Source organism: Sinocyclocheilus grahami, unplaced genomic scaffold, assembly GCF_001515645.1.
Source record: "Sinocyclocheilus grahami isolate Dianchi unplaced genomic scaffold, SAMN03320097.WGS_v1.1 scaffold336.1, whole genome shotgun sequence".
Taxonomy (NCBI): Eukaryota; Metazoa; Chordata; class Actinopteri; order Cypriniformes; family Cyprinidae; genus Sinocyclocheilus; species Sinocyclocheilus grahami.
This window is the reverse complement of record NW_015505515.1, coordinates 164,250-184,798: the sequence shown is the minus strand read 5'-3', so window position 1 is coordinate 184,798 and position 20,549 is coordinate 164,250. Positions and strand designations below refer to the sequence as shown.

Here is a 20,549-nt window from a genome sequence, read left to right as displayed (position 1 = left end):
AAGATCTGGGATAGTCTTGCGCACTTACTTCCTGTCACGAATACACACTCTCAAGTGGCCAAGACCGCAAGTGTGGGTATTTGGACAAGGCATTTTTTCCCCACTTTTCCATCCAACACACCAAACGATCAAACCCTCCACAATTGAAAACATTTTTTAAAAATGCAACAAAATGGTCCTAACTTCAGAAATAAAAACAATACAATTTTTGTAATAAATTTTCCAAAAAAGTTATAATTCAGTTCAATGTTCATAATACAATTAAGCTCAATATTTAGACCTAATTTGAGGTCAAACATGACTGAATGCAAGTTCATTCAGCAAAACATTCACAAAAGTGATTCAATTCATTAAAATAATTGACTAATAAGAGTAATTTGTTTGTCAACCCAGATGACACTAGTTGTAAAATATGATTTGTTTGCATGCAAAGACATTTTCGCTGTATTATTTTGCAGTAAACTGTCTTTTTAGCTCATCGCATTCAATTTATCAAGCTACAACTCACATGTGGCGAGGAACAATGAGTGTATATTTATTTATTCACTCATTTATTCACTTGTTAACATAAACAAGCAGTAAGCATGATAAAATGTCACTCATAATTCTTCAGTGACAAACAGTCATAACTTTCACTGCCGTCACACAGGGTCAAGCACAGTCTCATGATAATCAATCATATCCTCCAGCCTTGATGAAAGGAAACGCTAACACATGTACAGGCTCCCATATGTCCTGTTAACTTGACTTCAAAATGCCTTTCAGTACACCCTTTAACACCTGCAGTCTTCTTCCCTGCCTTCAAATTCAGGCCTATGAGTTATGAGTGTGCGCGCAAGTGCGTCTGCAAGCGCACACGTGTGTGTATGTGCTCGGCTGCTTTATTGCACTCGGGCAGTGGCGTCGTTGTGTGGCACACACAGCTACAAAAGCAGCCTTTCAAAGCGTCCTGCTGAACACCGTCCAAGCCTGACTCTCAAAGCTGTCGATTCTTCATGCGCTCTCTACCTGACCTCCGAGAATAGAAGACTTCTCCATTTCCAGGATCAAGCACCCTAGAGAAGCGGGCAACACTGTTCACAAGGACTTCACAGTTATTCTGAACCAGGTAATTGTACAGTCACAGACAGGTAATCTGTCAATTCCTCGTAACGTAATCAAGCAAATCATCTACTGGTGTGATGTGTTTTGGACGGCAGGTTGCGTGATTCTGAAGCTCCTCTGAGATGTCGAAGCAGGGAGGAGGGTTCATTCATGGTCAACTATCACACTTTGAAGCACTGAAGGTAAACGCAACCATATTTCACTAAACTATTCTACCAGAGAAGATATTCTGAAGGAATATACACAAAATTGAAAGCTTTATTTGTGATTTACAAGGGACAATCCTGTTTTTTAACACTTTACATGAGTTGTTCGCAATTGGTAGCAGCAAAAAAATAAATAAATTACCTTCAAATGTGCCATTAAAATAGACATGGTATCTAGTTAGATGTTAACACTTGAACTACATTTAACATTTGACAGTAGTTCAACAGACCATACAAGACACTAATTTGTGATCATTTTATTCTATTGTTGCTGGCACTATTTTTTTCCTGGCTGAGGCTAGTGGTCGACCGATATTTTTTTGACACCCGATGCCGATATCTTGGAAAGCGGAGTGGCCGATGGCCGATGGCCGATATAATTGTATTTATTTTAATTAATATTTAAGAAATTTGAAATCATTTGAAAATGGATTAAAAAATTAATTTGTAAACTAAACATACTTATACTTTAGATGGCAAAGTATTTTCCACAAATAAATAAATATTTAATAAAAATATAATTAAAAAGGAAGTAAACTGTAACCAACAAAGCACTCAGTATTCTGGGAAGTTTATGTGCATTGGGAATCATATTTTTTCAAATGAAGTCAAGGTAACACTCATTTTACATACAGCACACAGTGAAAATGACATGAATATGACAGTGGGCAACTGCATAAAGCGCAGCATAATTTGAAATCACGAATTTAATGTTTAAAGCATTAAATTTGCACAGACCGAAAGTCACGCAGAGAACACGCGATCATGCAGGTCACATGCACACTTCACAAGATCTCAACTGATCAACTGGATTCGACTAAGTTTGCAAGGTTGGTGAAATTACATTTTCATTAGCCATTCAAAGATTTGTTTAAATGATGGCAAACGAGAAAAAGAATTATAATGTTTGCCTTTCTATTACTAATAATATAAAAGCAATCGTTATAATACTTTTTGTATACATTTTAATTCCTTTGTTTAACAGTTCTATCAGATTATTAGACAGACTTCTATCTGTATTAGACAGAACTGTTAACGACGATGGCGGACAAGAGGGAGAATGTGAGCGCTGCGTGCTCAGGCGCTGCCGCTCTCAGCGCCGTCAAAATAAAAGGCCAGAAAGCGTATCACAAAGGTTAAAGGGATAGTTTACCCAAAAATTAAAGATTAAGATGTAAATATCAGGTAAAATTAAGATGTTTAAGATGAAATCTTACGTGTGTCAAAGACTGACACGGAAGAGAAGAAATTGTTGAGTAGTCTGATGTCACATGGATTATGTTAATGGTGGTATTTGTTGCTGTCTATGCAAGGTCAGAAAGCTCTCGGATTTTATCAAAAATATCTTAATTTGTGTTCCGAAGATGAACGAAGGTCTTACAGATTTGGAATGACATGAGGGTGAGTAATTAATAACATAATTTTCATTTTTGGGTAAACTATCCCTTTAACCTTTGTGATACGCTTTCTGGCCTTTTATTTTGACGGCGCTGAGAGCGGCAGCGCCTGAGCACACAGCGCTCACATTCTCCCTCTTGTCTTGTCTCCCTCTTGTTATTTTTGGGTTAACTATCCCTTTAAACATTATGGCACTCACATGAGCCCCCTTCAACTGTAATTAATTTAGGGGTCTGAGACCTACATGCAAAACAAACTGTAACAAGAGATATTTAGAAAATATTCTTCTGTAGAACCCAAGGAAAATGGATTGTGTGACCTTGAACTAAAAGGCAGCAACTTTAAGAGTGCTCTCTCTACTTTTGTAGCACATTTACAGTGACATGAACAAAGAAAAATGAAGTCAGAATCATATGTTAGCGATTTCCAAAGTTTTTCTAAGTTCTTACACTTACAGGTTTCAAACCCCAAGTCCTCTCCCACCTAGTTGTGTGTGGCAACAAGACTTGTTTTTTCCACACTGAACGTGTGAGAATGGTCTCAATTTCACGCAGTATAAACAAGCATAAAACAACAAAAAATAAAACAAATTCGCATCAATTCATCTTTTTTGACTGTTTTTTTCCCCTCAAAACCACTAAAACTTCAAAAATACAGAAACATCTATCATGCTTGGTAACTAAAGCAAGAAAATGTCTTTTTCTCATTAACCTACTCCAGCTCTGGGGGGAAGGGCTGTGTAAAACAATCTGTAACAACTTATAAGCTATAACCCAATTTAACAATGGTTTTCAATTCACGAGACAGACATACGTTGAATATTTTCAAACCGTTGTAATTGTATTAAAGTTGAAACCATGCTTTTTTTCTCAGGGCAGACCACCCAGCCTGTGAAAAAGGCTGAGAAGGAGGGAAACGTCTAGAAGCATTATGAAAAACCAAAAGATTTCTTTTTACTTGGGCCCAAACGTACATCTGATCTTGTTTTGAGGCATGTTTATAATATCCCTCATTAATTGCAGCTTCAAGCAAGCCTGAGCTTTACTTTAACATGATTATTGGGACCAGGTTGATTACGTCCCAAACAAGCTTAGCATGTTCCTGATTTTGAGGCCCTTGGAACACCAACATGTTTTGGGGATGAAACAACCTCAGATGTCAGCTTTTCAATCAGAAAAGTCTCCACTAGGGATGTTCATTTTGGTTATTTTTCCTAACCGACAACCGACGCTCGTTAACCGATTGTTAACCGTTAACCGACAAGATTATTTTAAATTAGAATTGAATTAAATGAGAAAGGATTAGTGTCTGTGACCTGTTAAAAAATACTAACATTTGTTTACCGGGGATACATTTTACATGCACAAAAAGCAGCAAACAACAGAACATGAGGATTCATTCCCATGGTCATATCATATCACATCACGCACCTGAAGCGCTTCTGTCAGCGGAGAAAAACATAATAAAGCTAGGCTATATATATATACCGTATTGGCCTGAATATAAGACAACCCTGATTATAAGACGACCCCCCTTTTTCCAGATGTACCTTTTGGAAAAAGGCTTTTTAAAAACCAAATCTTGTTTTTTCTCAGTAAAACACATTTTGTCTTCAATTATTTTCTATTTTAATTTTTGTTTTGACAGTATGGTAAAAACTGGTCAAATGTGCCAGCAATCACATTTAAAAAATATAATTTTTTTGATATACCTTTAAAAAAAAAAGCACAAAGATTTGCTTTTATTGTGAATGTACACAAATAAAGGCAAACCTTCTACAATTTCGATTATCTTTAGGACTAAGGAGGAGTTGCTTCCACTGTTAGAAGGAAAAAACTGAAGTGATTGCGCTAGCGCCGCATGCGCACACACAATTAAGCATTGCTACCTTGACAATGCAGCCTGTTCATTATCATAATAAAATACAGTCAGTCAAACATATGGAAAAAAAACTATGTAGTTAAAAAATATGTAGTAAAATCTGTGCCATTAAGTGTTATCACCGTACCGCTGTGATGTTATGCAAAACATTTAGTTTTACGTGGATATTGGAACGCGAGTGAAGCCTAGGCTACATAATAAATAATAATTTGCCATTCAAATACATAGTTTGTATTTGTAAGTAATTCTTACGGTCAGTTAACCGGTTAAACAGTTAAAATTATCATCCCTAGTCTCCACTCTGGATTAACATGAACTAGGTCACCTTTACATCATGAATGGCTCCTCTGATGAATGTCAAGACCTACAGAGGCAACAGGAAGGAATTATAACAATGAACGTCACTCACTTCACAGAGAAAGACTTCAATATTTTTGGAAACGTCATATTACGACCTGAACCCTGGAGAATTCAACACCTCTCCAGAGACACACAGGTTCTGGGGTCACAAATGGCCTTGCCTCAGGTGTGAAATTAACACCAAAAAAAAATGTGTGCAAGAGAAAGAATGACAGAGAACAAGAGGTGAATTCAGTCAAACATGACTGCAGGTATGTTAAAGCTCTTTGAAAAACCAGCACAAATGTCTAATCCTGGAGATCAAATCTTGAGAAAAAGCCCATGAACCATCAAAAAGCACAGGTGTAGAAATTCCAATTGCAGAGAGATGGAAATGGTGTGAAATACAATCTTCTAGAGCACAATCTTGTAGGGCTGAACGATTAATTGCATTTGCGATATCGCAATTTGAAAAAACAAGATTTTTCAATCGCAGAGGCTGCGATTACACTCGGTCATGTGACACGCGAGAGTAAAGAGGTGTGTTCGACATGAAGATCGATCGGTATGACATCAAAGTACGGCGAGAGAAAGCATAAGGAGACGTCCGCTCTCTTATAGCTCTCGCAGTACTTTGATGACACACACCGATCGGTCTAAGTCGAACACATCTAAGCAGTCTTCAGAGGAAGCATCAAGTTGGCACGTTACAGTGTTGCCATGTCCGCAGTTTGGGGAACCCCTCCAAAAGAAATTGTATTTTACCCCTGGAATGTTTACCGGTGGACCCCCCTCGAAACGCAATTGGGCTAGTTTTGAGTAGCAATTGGGCAGGTTTTGTTGTGAAAACCTGGCAACCCTGGCACGCTACACGCGGAAATGTTTGAAAGCGTATATAATGAACGTACTTCAAAACGGCACATTGAAATTACTCAAGCAGTAACAGTGTTACGTGCATTTCATTACTGAAGACTTCGACCTTAACATAATATATACAGTGGGTACGGAAAGTATTCAGACCCCCTTACATTTTTCACTCTTTGTTATATTGCAGCCATTTGCTAAAATCATTTAAGTTCATTTTTTTTCCTCATTAATGTACACACAGCACCCCATATTGACAGAAAAACAGTGCAGTCCACATGTTTACATATGTTTATTACAGTGACTTTGAATTACCACACTACTTTAAAGCAACAGATTTGTTTTTATATTTCTACTTTAGTTTATATGATTTGTTATTAATGTTAATGTACACCAGGCTTATTTGTCAGTGCTTTATGTTGTGATAATTATTACATGCTTACAAGGTTGGAAGTTCAACAAATCAGTCAATATACTGTGATTGTAGTTAAAATAAAAATGTCATTCATATCAATTCATGCATCACCTAATTTCATCATAACATATAGGCTGGCCTACAGAAAAGAACGTTTATGTTTAATCTATCTAATATTGTGCTGGTCATACTATACAATGATTTATAGCGTGTCTTTGTTGAATAATACAGAACATAAAGAGCTTTAAAAAATAATTCCATATTAAATCGCAATCGCAATATTGGTAAAAAAAATCGCAATTACATTATTTTCCAAAATCGTTCAGCTCTACAAACTTTAACCATATGCGTTAATCAATTAAAAAACATTAGGATAAGGACTTGAGAAGGAGTTCTTAATAACATAATATTCTTTTTAATGAACCAGTCTAAAAGACTCATGAAACAGTTCTTGAATAGCAAGTCCTGTCTAACGCAATGTGACAGAATGCTTGACAATGTACAGTATACATTGTTCAAAATAAATTCAAAATAAATATTTGTTAATAAGGGCACTTTTCACAAAAAAATTATTATATATATATATATAGATATATATATAGAATAAATGAATTAAATTAAATTAATCTGAAACAAATAATAATCTTCTTAAAACTCTGTCCTTAAAAAACATAATAATAATAATAATAATAATAAAGTAGGTTATTATAAAAAGTAATCATTTTTAACAGAATTTATAATTACAATAATTTAAAAGTATTAATATTACAACATTATGAATTTAAATTATGAATAATAACAAAAACAACAATAATAAGCTGTTTCAGGATATGATCTCTATGAACATAAGAATTAACTTAAATTCATCACAGCACAACAAAAGGCAACACAGCTAAATAATAGAAAGTTGGTGCAGTAGCTAAGACACCTATAAACAAATCACAAAAAATCAACCGATAATCTTTTTCGTTAACTAATATGTTGCTACTTTAGACAGCAAAAACATTTACATTGGTTTAAATGTAAAACCAAAATTTTCCATATTTGTCTAAAACCCACAGGTGTGTAAGGGGTGCGGAGCAGCATGGCAGCCAGTGAATCTGGTGTGCATGTCAGTGTGTGTTGGTGCCTCCACTGGGCCCATTCAGTTTGTTGCATAACATTAACCCTTGAACCTCCCTTTCACGAACAGGGAGAGCAGCTATTGGAAGGACTTTCCCAATGCCTTGAGTTTTCAAGCGGCGCATTACTATTCTCACCATTCAGCTGCAGAGTGGCTTTTGAGTGGCCATTTCAGAGGGGTGCGAGGGGTTTGGTACAAAAGAAACACCCCACCCACTCCTCCACCACCGCCAAAACCACTGCATACAACCCCTTCAAGATCATGACATAACTCCACACTACCGCAAGCTCCCCTACCGCCCACCACTTCATCCCGCCGACTACGCCAATCACGCGGCTGGAGGGCCGGGAGGAACGGTTGCTGGGGTCGCACCGTGATGGGATGGTGTAGCTTATGGCGGCTTTTTTTGGTGGGGGGTTGGAGGAAGGGGTTGTGTGTGGCAATGCCGGCACAGGGAGGCACTTTTTATGACTGTGTTGCGGGCAGGATTAGCTGGATTAGACTCCAACTCAGAGAGACCCCCTGTGGTCGCACGGAAGTTTCTGCACAGGGTCATAGCGGCATGAACTCTCTCCCTTGCACAACCCGCTCAACTCCAAGAACAAACCGCAGCACACTGCAACCAGCCCAGTCAATGGCAGACGGCTTCGACATACCACCAACTGGCACTCTCGCATCTAAACCAATGAGTTTCATTCGTACTAAGAAAATCGGGGGGGTTCCGGGGAAAATAAGTTACTGTTTCTAAACACTAATTTTAATAGCGATACAAATAGGTAGCATATCCGTAAATAGTTGTAATGGGTCCATACGTTAACTTCACCATACTTCACTTTTCCGCCTTTCGCAGAGAAGATACGAATGGTGGGAAAGAGGGAACGTAAAAGTGAGAGAAAAATAAAAAGTGAGGGAAAGAGAGTCCCTGACCCGCAGCTGTAGCACAATGCCCCCGAGCAGCCTGTTCGACCCCTGACACAAATTTTACATCGCAGCTGCCATTTACTCCACACAGCATTACCATATGTATGGCCAGCTCTCCTCTAATTATGCTAATCACCTGTCCAGATCTGCACCACGAAAAATGGATGTATTTAGCAGTCCGCTGCCTACAAATACAGCTTACTGCAATCCAGAGATGTACATTCAGAGGGGCCTGAATGGGTAGATTTTTCCACGTTGCTGGCTTCATTCAAGTCCCTTCCCCTTAAGAAAAAACTATTCAAATGAACTGGATCGCACTGCAACAAAAAGCATGGGCAAAAGTGTGTGTGTGGGTTGGTGCACGCTCAAGTTTGGGGGGTGGTACTATGTGTGCACCTACCAAAACATTCGGTGAGTTTCGGCAAAATAAGATATCACTGGGACATTTCCAGTTAGCCAGGGTTTTTAAATAAATGTATCACTTATTATTACATGGCTTTCTAGAATAGAGCTTTCTGATTGGCTGATTACAGGAGTTTGTGGAATAACCACCGCTAATCTAAATTAGCTAATACTTTAATTAAAAACTGCAACAGATGCACTAATCATTTCCATGATGGTCTTATATTTATGTGCTAAAAATAAAAAAAATAAAAAAAATAAAAAAATCCTTTTTGGTTGCCAATAAAACGCATTAGCGAAAAATTCTTGCAGCTTACATCAAGCATGTTTTAAAGTTTCCCTTTTCACCACAAGTTTACAAATCCATTCCCAAAGAACTAAATGGAAACTGGTCTAGGTGTGGGCCGAAGTATAACTTTGTAGCATCCTGGCCCATACGTAAGAAGCATTAACCGAAACAGCAGATTGCAGAAAAACGGCCGTTCTAGCCAAAACACAAATAACACTTCAGCTACTACGCTCCCCTCCCCCTCTCGCTCTCTTTCGCTGAACTCCTCCGCCCCTCGGCCACAGAGAGAGGGAGGGTGGAGAGGGGGAGGGCCGGACCACCCGGCATCCATGGCAGGACTCTGTGTTTACATTGCTGCGCTTCACTCTGTAATACATCTGGCATCCCAGGGCTGGACTCCCAAGTGAAGGTGGGTGGAGGAGGGGGGTGTCAGTGAGAGGAGCGCGGAACGGGGCTGAAGTGCAGCAAAACCTTTCGGAAGAAAAGAGAGGGGAAGGGGAGTCGGAGAAAGTGAGTGAGAGAGAGAGAGACAGAGAGAGAGAGAGCGTGCAAGTCTTTTCTGTCATTTCAGTGTCTCTGTTTTTTGAATAACACAGAGTGGAGGTATGCAGAATATAAACACAGGAATTGGAGGGCTGTCAGGATGCCGGTTGTGGATGGGAGTTGCTCCATTTGTATCTGTCTTCCCCACACTTGCGTCAGTTTTAAAACTGTCCAGGTTGCCGCTGAAGAAATCATGATTTATAGAAAGTGTAATATATGATAATCAGATGTATGTTTGAAAAATTCTAAGTATTAAACAAACTGCGAGCAGCCTGTTCGACCCCTGACACAAATTTTACATCGCAGCTGCCATTTACTCCACACAGCATTACCATATGTATGGCCAGCTCTCCTCTAATTATGCTAATCACCTGTCCAGATCTGCACCACGAAAAATGGATGTATTTAGCAGTCCGCTGCCTACAAATACAGCTTACTGCAATCCAGAGATGTACATTCAGAGGGGCCTGAATGGGTAGATTTTTCCACGTTGCTGGCTTCATTCAAGTCCCTTCCCCTTAAGAAAAAACTATTCAAATGAACTGGATCGCACTGCAACAAAAAGCATGGGCAAAAGTGTGTGTGTGGGTTGGTGCACGCTCAAGTTTGGGGGGTGGTACTATGTGTGCACCTACCAAAACATTCGGTGAGTTTCGGCAAAATAAGATATCACTGGGACATTTCCAGTTAGCCAGGGTTTTTAAATAAATGTATCACTTATTATTACATGGCTTTCTAGAATAGAGCTTTCTGATTGGCTGATTACAGGAGTTTGTGGAATAACCACCGCTAATCTAAATTAGCTAATACTTTAATTAAAAACTGCAACAGATGCACTAATCATTTCCATGATGGTCTTATATTTATGTGCTAAAAATAAAAAAAATAAAAAAATCCTTTTTGGTTGCCAATAAAACGCATTAGCGAAAAATTCTTGCAGCTTACATCAAGCATGTTTTAAAGTTTCCCTTTTCACCACAAGTTTACAAATCAATTCCCAAAGAACTAAATGGAAACTGGTCTAGGTGTGGGCCGAAGTATAACTTTGTAGCATCCTGGCCCATACGTAAGAAGCATTAACCGAAACAGCAGATTGCAGAAAAACGGCCGTTCTAGCCAAAACACAAATAACACTTCAGCTACTACGCTCCCCTCCCCCTCTCGCTCTCTTTCGCTGAACTCCTCCGCCCCTCGGCCACAGAGAGAGGGAGGGTGGAGAGGGGGAGGGCCGGACCACCCGGCATCCATGGCAGGACTCTGTGTTTACATTGCTGCGCTTCACTCTGTAATACATCTGGCATCCCAGGGCTGGACTCCCAAGTGAAGGTGGGTGGAGGAGGGGGGTGTCAGTGAGAGGAGCGCGGAACGGGGCTGAAGTGCAGCAAAACCTTTCGGAAGAAAAGAGAGGGGAAGGGGAGTCGGAGAAAGTGAGTGAGAGAGAGAGAGACAGAGAGAGAGAGAGCGTGCAAGTCTTTTCTGTCATTTCAGTGTCTCTGTTTTTTGAATAACACGGAGTGGAGGTATGCAGAATATAAACACAGGAATTGGAGGGCTGTCAGGATGCCGGTTGTGGATGGGAGTTGCTCCATTTGTATCTGTCTTCCCCACACTTGCGTCAGTTTTAAAACTGTCCAGGTTGCCGCTGAAGAAATCATGATTTATAGAAAGTGTAATATATGATAATCAGATGTATGTTTGAAAAATTCTAAGTATTAAACAAACTGCATGTACCTCGTACAACAGCGTTTGTGCAATAGACATGAATGGCACCTCAAATAGTGTGGATTGTTTAGAAGAAGTGCACTTTTGTGTTTCTAAGTGATCAGACTCACAAATTCCACTTGGTGAAAAAAGCTCAAAAGTCCCATAGTTACATTTGAGAACGCACTTGAGTAGGGATGTTCCTTTTAACCGTTTAACCGATTAACCAACCGTAAGAATTTTGACCGATTAATACAATCAGTTAAACGGTTTAAAAAGTAATTTAATTATTTCTTTTTTCAGTAATTTATCAAAATATTAAAAAAGGTTTGCTGCATGGTTCAAATACGCTATGCGTATAAAAAAATAGTTTTTTAGGGGGAAAAAACATAAGTTGCGTATAAGTCACATTTTATTGTTTCATTCAGAAATAGGCCTAATGCCAACTCGAAATGTTTACAAACATTATAATAAACACTGTAAACATAGCTAAGCTATTTTAGTTCCCCTCACTCCACAACAAATCCTTTCAATTAACAGTATTTAGAAAAGAACAAGAATTAAAATATAAAAAGCTATAGCAATATAAACGACAAGCCAAAACTAATTCATTTAGGCTAAAACTAAACTGAAACCAACGTTGGGTCTCTCATTCCACACAAAATCAAATGTTTTCGTATTCGCGATGTATTTGAATGGCATTTATTATGTAGCCTAGGCTTCACTCGCGTTCCAATATCCACGTAAAACAAAATGTTTTGCATAACATCACAGCGGTACGGTGATAACACTTAACGGCACAGATTTTACTACATATTTTTTACTACATATTTTTTTTCCATATGTTTGACTGACTGTATTTTATTATGATAATGAACAGGCTGCATTGTCAAGGTAGCAATGCTTAACTGTGTGTGCGCATGCGGCGCTAGCGCAATCACTTCAGTTTTTTCCTTCTAACAGTGGAAGCAACTCCTCCTTAGTCCTAAAGATAATCGAAATTGTAAAAGGTTTGCCTTTATTTGTGTACATTCACGATAAAAACAAATCTTTGTGCTTTTGTAAAATAGGCCTAAATAAAAATAGGATGGCGCTTTCTGTCGTCTTGTCTCCTTTCGTGCAACACAAAAATTAACCGAAACTCTGCATTCTAGGCTACTTGTTGAACAGTTTTTTATTTTCATTTTCTTAATTTATTATATATATATATATATATATATAGCCTAGCTTTATTATGTTTTTCTCGGCTGGTAGAAGAGCTTCAGGTGCGTGATGTGATATGATATGACCATGGGAATGAATCCTCATGTTCTGTTGTTTGCTGCTTTTTGCACATGTAAAATTAATCCCCGGAAAACAAATGTTAGTATTTTTTAACGAGTCACAGACACTTATTCTTTTTAATTTAATTCAATTCTAATTTAAAATAATCTTGATGGTTAACGGTTAACAATCGGTTAACGAGCGTCGGTTAGGAAAAATAACCAAAATGAACATCCCTACACTTGAGCCATATAGGAACCAGAATTTCACAGTATCCACTTAGCAACCACCCAGAACACCCTAGCAGCCACATATTCAACAACACCACCCTAGCATTGTGGCAGTGAGTTTTGTACAATCAACTGCCAAAATACTACCATCAAATCTTTATTGGGGAACTGTGACATTAAACATCTTTAAACTGTCATCTTATGTGCTAACAAAATGAATAGGTCCCTCAATTTGCATAGACTGTTTAAAATACACGGTACTTTTACTTTTCTAAGCAATCAGACATACAAATTTCACCTGGTGGAGAAAACAGGCAAAAATCCCATAGAGCTCCATTTGAGAACGGGACCTTGTTCGGACCTCGATTTCGATGGGACTAGAACGTCGCTGTATCCACTTAGCAACCATAATTATTTTTTACAATACAAAAATATATTTGGCACACAAAACGAGATGACAGAAAGAGAGACAGTCTCATTCACTATTTAATAAAATGCATAAAAATGTAACTGACTGATATATCATTCTGCCTTAAATCTCCTTATGCAAGCCATATGGATATGGAACAAAATGAAGGTAAGTGATCAGACGTTTTATTTTTGGAAATACTATTTTATTCACAACTGAATGAAAACAGTCCTGAGCCAGATCAAGCATTAATCCATGCAAATCAAACTATCATGTTAATGTAGTATTTTATTTGTATTTTGTATATTAACTACTGTAACTCCACATTGGAGAAAATCACCACTGCTTACTTTAAAGCAATCTATTGCATAAAGTGTTATATATATATATATATATGCTATATAAAGTATTATTAATGTGTTGTGACGTGACTAAAGTGCTGATTGCAGAGCTGGTGCAAACATATCACTATGATCAGATGCTTTCTTAACTGCTATTTTTTCACCGCTGTCATGTTTGTCATGCTAACAGTAAACTGCTGTTTGCATATATCAAACTTATTTTTACCCCTAAGCGAAGAATGAAAAATAACTTTGCAGTGAGTATATCAGGGCTTTTACACATGACATTTTTTTGTCTATAGTTTTGTAAAACTTTCCTACACTCTACTGATTTGGCTTTGTTTGCACTCCGACCAATTCTCATAAGTGCCATGTTTTCTTCTATTGAATTGCATCCGGGAGAGCTGAATTACAGTTTTGCACTACAGCGCCACACTGGTCAAACCACATTATTACAGGCACTTAAATTAAGTCATATTAGATCAACTGACTATTCGACAACAAAAATATTTGTCTAGGCTGCATTTTTTTTCTTGTCGATAATGTAAGTTACAAGTTTGTGAAAGGACTTCCAGTGCCAGGTAAACGTAAAGCAGATTATGAATATACTTAAGATACACAAATACCAAAACAACGTGTCTACCCCAGACACGAGCGGCACGATGTGACAAAAGCAAATAGAATCCAGTGATGCTCTCTGCTGTGGATGCGGCGCAACACGTTGCGATAAATCCATGACAGTAAACTGATGCCGCGTTCTATTTCTGACGAACTCCAGCGCTCTGACACAAAGGACCAATTCAAATATTCATAAGAGAATCATGAAAAAATAGTTTACTCAAAAATATTAAGCAGCACAAATGTTTACAACATTGATAATGATCAGAAATGGTTACTGAGCAGCAAATCAGCATATTAGAATGATTTCTGAAGGATCATGTGACACTGAAGACTGGAGTAATGATGCTGAAAATTCAGCTTTGATCACAGGAATACAGTAGCCTATATGTTAAAACATTCAAATAGATCATTTAAATTGACAATATTTCACAATATTACAGTGTTTACTGTATTTTTAATAAATAAATGTAGCCTTGGTGAGCATAAGAGACTTTCCAAAAAAAATAAAAAATAAAAAAATAATTAAAAAAAAGAGGGGGTGGGGGGGTCCTTGAAAATATTTTTCTCTACAAAATGGGGGCCCGGCAGAAAAAGTTTGGGAACCACTGGCCTACTCAAACACACAATTTTTAATTAAATTTAATTCATACAGGCCTACCTCATGTTGCATGTTTGCACTTTTTGAGAAAAACAATGACACAATAAAAAAAGACTTTTCAGGTCTATGTCCAATCCCTCACTTTTTCTAGTTATATAAGGTGACAGTGGACAGTGTAAAATATCGTGATATGAATTTTTGCTCATATCGCCCACCACTACTGAGAATCCCCAACAACACTCCAGCATTGTGGCAGCGAGTTTTCCACAAAATGTAGAAATCTAGTCCATCTAAATGTAATCTATATTAGCTATCACAGTTGCTTTTTAACTGTTATCATAATTATTAATTCTATCGCTATCTCTACAATGTTTTTACATGAAGTACTAAGGTTTTAGGGCAGGCACACAGACCCCAGTTCTCCAATCTTAGAAAGAAGAAATCTAGTTCAAACTTCAAACCCCTTAAAGCCCTCAGGGCTGCACATATATCCCTTACAGTTCAGCCATGTGTGTCCAAGCCTTCCTGAGCACATCCAAACGGAGAATTCCACTAGATCCCCATCTCTTCACCACAATGCGGGGAGGCCACATTCTTCAGCCACTTCCTTCATATTAAAAGAGGACTTCTTCCCAACATGAACTGCAGGTTATACACTCCTCCACACCGCTAACTCTTAACCGTCCTCATGTTTCACTAGGAAACCAGGGGAGGTTTGTCAATATGTCCACACCTGTTGAATGCAAAGGCATTTTCATCCTACAATTCACGTCAAATGAAAGAACTTAAAGAGTAAACACCTGAAGAGAGAAAATTGAATGGCTCTACTCATAAAACACAGTGAAAAACATCAAATCTGCACTAAAAAGACAAACAAGTGATTAAAATAACCCAAGTTACACATCTTCCAGATTAACTGCACATTTATCACCAATCTAATAAATTCACACTGCCCCCTGCTGGGGCACAAAAATATATCTTGCTGGTTAAATGACTCATTTATTACCTTTAAATCGATCAACTCCTCTTCCACAGGAGGGCTAGCGTAGTAGTAAACCTTCTCTCATCATCATTGGCATTAGCTGGAACCCCTCACTCTGCACCCAGGTCATGTAGCCAGTATCAGATTAGCTTTTAAATAGTGGAGTCTCCACTCGATGACGTCAGGTCCTAAGGGACGAAGTCTTGTGGCCCAGAGGCTCATGCTACCCCCCACACAAGAGAATGGGACAACCCAAACCCTGATATCTCAATGATTTCACTGCAAAAGCGGTCCCTCTCAAAAGCGGTCAGGAGGGGAAGGCGAATGTTTATGTGAAACTGTTTTAATTAAATTCAGGCGGTGCTGGTATTTTCTTTAAAAACTTGGGAGCCTGTGATTTTGAAAACAAAAAAGATGGCTACTCGTTTAATCTACAATAAAAAAGGTCATCTACAATAACAGCAAAGTCGAAGCCATTATTTTGATTTTTTTTAAATAATCAAATAAAATACATTTATGTTTTTTGATATTTAAATATATACATTTAATCTATATTTATTTATAAAATAAGTATATAGAAATATTTGTATTAAAAAGCACAGACGAGCCGTTTCTGGGGCAGATGCAACACAACACTTTTGACTTGTCTATTTTCTTCTCTGTCTCTTTTTGTCTATTTATTACTTTTGTTTATCTTTTTTCTTGTCTGTTTCTTTGCTTTTTGTTGGTTTTTCTTGATTGTTTCTCCTTCATTCATTCATTGTTTCTCTTTCTTTCTTTCATTCTTTCTTCCTTTTTCGTATTGTTTTAAATTTTTCTTTCTTTCTTTCTGTCTTTCTTGATTGTTTCTTTTTTTTCTTTTCTTGTTCGTTTCTTTGCTTTTTGTTTATTTTTTCTTTCTTGTTCGTTTCTTAAATTTTTGTGATTATTTCTTTTGTTTAGTTTTTTCTTGTATTTTTTTCAGTTTAATTTGGCTGTTTTGCTTTTTTATGCTTTCTTTTCTTGCTCTCTCTCTTTGCACAACACACATTCAGAAGATTCTTTGTTTTTGCAAGAACTTATACCAACAAATAGCCTTTAAAATCATGTATTTTCTTTAAAAACTTGGGAGCCTGTGATTTTGAAAACAAAAAAGATGGCTACTCGTTTAATCTACAATAAAAAAGGTCATCTACAATAACAGCAAAGTCGAAGCCATTATTTAGATTTTTTTTAAATAATCAAATAAAATACATTTATGTTTTTTGATATTTAAATATATACATTTAATCTATATTTATTTATAAAATAAGTATATAGAAATATTTGTATTACTCTTTCTGCACAAACCTGAAGAAGTTTGCTAGAGGTCCACAAATCTCCACAACTCCAAACATTAGCCTACAAAACATCAAAGCTACATTCATATCAGATCAGCGAGAGGATTCAGCCAGTGTCTGGAAAGCTATGACAACATTATCTACATCAATCATGTAATGCTGAAAATCTGTAGAGCAACCAAACAAATTATAATGGTTGGAGCGTAACAGCCCTCAATGGCAAGTGATGAAAGCCAACATGAGATCACACTGAATCCCATTCAAGCTGAACTTAAGGGAGAGTAAGAGACAAGAGCTTCAACGAAGGGTCATTTGGAGGTCGCTAGCAAAAGACTGTTCCAAACGAAACATAAACATGCATCCTAATGGACGCTGGGCCGACATCTCCCAGCACAGAACCTGGCCAACCAGAACTAATCTATCCCTCAGCTGTGGAGTTTAATCTAAACAAACAGATCTCAATGTTACTGCATCTGGAAGCTGTCATGTGCTTCGACATGGGAACAACTGAGGTGTGAGTGAGTGTGTGTCCAGCAACCGACTGTCATACTTCATCTGCAAACCTCCTGCACTTCTTGGAAAGGAAATGTGGAAGTGAGCAACAGAGATAAAACTGCAGAGAGGATAAAGCTCTGGGTAAGCGATGTGTTTGTGATAAGGTTCACACAAAAATGACTATACTGTTATACTGAGAATATTACTAAAGATGTGACACTCCATGAAATATTCAGCATTAATGCAAAGGTTTCTCTCTCAAGGGCAGACTGAGGTTTAAGCATCTAGGCTGCTACTGCACAAGGGTTCCAAAATGAGACTCATGTAGGGTTGACCAAAAAAAAAACTCAGAGACCCTGCACCTGCTCCATTACCATAGTAGCCTTGAGCAATCACTTAAGCTGCTCTAGGGGGACTGGAACTACAGCTAGTGTAATTTAAGTTGCATTGGATGAAAAAGTGTCTGCTCAAGGGCAAATTAGTAAAGTAAAAAAAAGAAAAGGAAAAAAAAGAGGCCAGTGAGATCATAAAGCCAATAAAACGATTTCCTTCTTTAGTTCTGAATAGATCTGTTAAAAAAGGCAGAAACGCAACTTTTTAAAAAACTCAATTTAATTCCTTAGATGGGCAGGAACATAAAAATACCTCAAATACTTTACCAGAGTAGTATATCAATATACCTAAATATCCTATAATATACACACTATGTGAATATACTTTTCTAAATTCAATATTTTTCTCAAACATTAGGCCCACTCACTCAGCCCAGTCTCACAAATGCCTATATACCTCAGACACAAAATTAAATAAAGCCAACTACAAGGAGTAAATGTGAAGTCATGAATATTTCTTTGCTATTTTTAGTTATAATTTAAAGTTAAGACGTGTCAAAAGAACAACAGACATTTTATTTATGTGCCTAATCAAGGACATTTTCTCCAAGGGACGCAATGCCTCCTTAAAAAAACTGATTAGACAATAACTTAGCAGTTATGTAACAGTATAAAAACAATATCAATTAGTGTAAAAATCGCTCATTTCTATAAGGTAATATTGTTTCATGGGGGCTAACTGAAAAATACTGGGAAAAGTCACATGACATGACGTATCTTATTATGATAGGTCAATTACTGTTGACAATCGGTCAATTATAACAACATTATCATTACAACAGCCACCTATCGTGCTCGAAAAAGGTTGGCAAATAGCACTGAATTGGTCAAAATGGTGTGAATTCATAAACCTTACAGAATAATCTGCTCACCCACTCAAACATCACTACTTTCGACTTGAAACGGTGATCTACACCCAAATGAGACTTTATAGAAATACACAAATATTACAGTACTAGTTGCCCGATTATAGTGTAAAGGTAAACAGTGTTTCATGTTTACACAGTTTTTGGTTTAAAGGCACATCATGTAGAAATATAACATGAAAAAAGGAAGGGTGACTGTCTCCTGATTTCATAAATCTACCACACACCACTGACTTTAATATCTGCCCTGGATAAACATAACATGGCATGTATTTACAGTCCAAAACGCACTAAAAGCCAGCTCATCCAATTATAATAACTTAATATAAAAAGAATGACTGCAAAACCATCTAAAAGGAAAGCTCTCATATCATCCATGGTCCTATCAAAGGTTCTTTAAACTTCAGGAATGTAGATCAACGCAAAACGGCCTGTTTGCCCCTCCCCCTTCAAACAAATCACCACCCACACTACGGCCCCAACTTCTCACAACTGACTTATTCATAAAATAAAACAACTTTCTTTCAAACTTTCTTCAAGCCGCATGTGCGCTGTAGTCTGTGTCGGGTCTGGGTGCACGTTTCTGCCTGCAGTTCGCTCGGTTCCTGCTGAAACTCTGAGACAAATCTTTTTGGAAAGTTGAACGCTGTCCAAAACAGGACCACACACAGGCTCTGTGAGCAGCGCGGATCAGATTCAACTGCTGGAGGCAGACACACACACACTTACTCGCACACACTCACAAAATGGCGGCTATTCGTATTAAAAACACTCACATTGCTATCTAAATCATATACCCACTGATGTATCGAACTTGGATACAATCGGCGCGCGCGCTATCGTGTTCCATAAACACACTGCGTTCGTGCGCGCGAGGCAAATTCGAAGCGAAAAACATTCTTTTCACGTTTAATCTGGATTTCTGCCAGATTTCTATACAATAAACAATTCCTTCAGCTTACATGACAGACCTCCACCCCACCCACTGCTTCAGGTCTGCCTTTAGATTACACTTGAGGGGAAAACGTATTAGAAAGGCTTAAAGTAGAAGGAAAACAGCTTCTTACCTTCTACCCAGAGTTTCTCCACGTCCGTCTCCAGATTAGCTGCCCTTAAGCCAACAGCAAAAGCTCCGAATATTAAAAGTCCCACAACTAAAAACTTTCCGCAGTTCTTTTGTATGTAACAGCCAAGTTTAAACAAAAGTCTTTGAAACTTTGCTCTCAACCACAGCGGCGCTTTCCTCCCAGTCGCCTTCCCCTACAAGACAAGAGAGAGCAAATATTAAACTCATCACCTTGTTAAAAAGATGAAACTAAATTCCATCATTGCATAGTCATAGTTTATCGACTGATTTCCAGAAAATAATAATATATTATCATGAATAAACTACTTTCTTCCTTTGAAAAGAATTTCTTGAAATGTATTAAACAACTAGAGGTATGTATAAACAACACGACTCAAAGTCTTAAAAGTAGCCTCTCCACACTTTCAAGCATTATTTATTTCTGTGGCAAGCCATTTTAACAATTATTCCTCAAAAATATATTAATTGCTTATTTTTTATTACTAGTAAGTAACCCAATAATAACTTTTTCAGTGTCACAAGTAATAACTATGTATTAGATACTAGTAAGACTTAGTCCTGTGCAATTAGTCGCTATCCCAATAGTGACAAGTTCTGTTGTATCCAATGGCAAATTTGAATTCTCCAACTCCAATTTAAGATTAGCATCTATTCCAGTATTACTTGTAACTCTTCATTAGGTGCAAGTATTTATTCTTTAGTTACAACTATCTATTCCAGTTTTCCTAGTACTAAACAGACATTAGTACCTATTCATTTG

The 20,549-nt window shown here is 37.6% G+C and overlaps 1 protein-coding gene across 1 annotated transcript in view; it reads right to left on the bottom strand.

Moving 5' to 3' along the window:
* The window catches only part of ptch1 (patched 1), a 67,143-nt gene that overhangs the window by 45,014 nt on the left and 1,580 nt on the right, over nt 1-20,549 (bottom strand). The window contains exon 2 of the mRNA XM_016295413.1: nt 19,770-19,962. Coding sequence (XP_016150899.1) covers nt 19,770-19,962 — 193 coding nt within the window. The remainder of the gene's footprint in view (nt 1-19,769; nt 19,963-20,549) is intronic.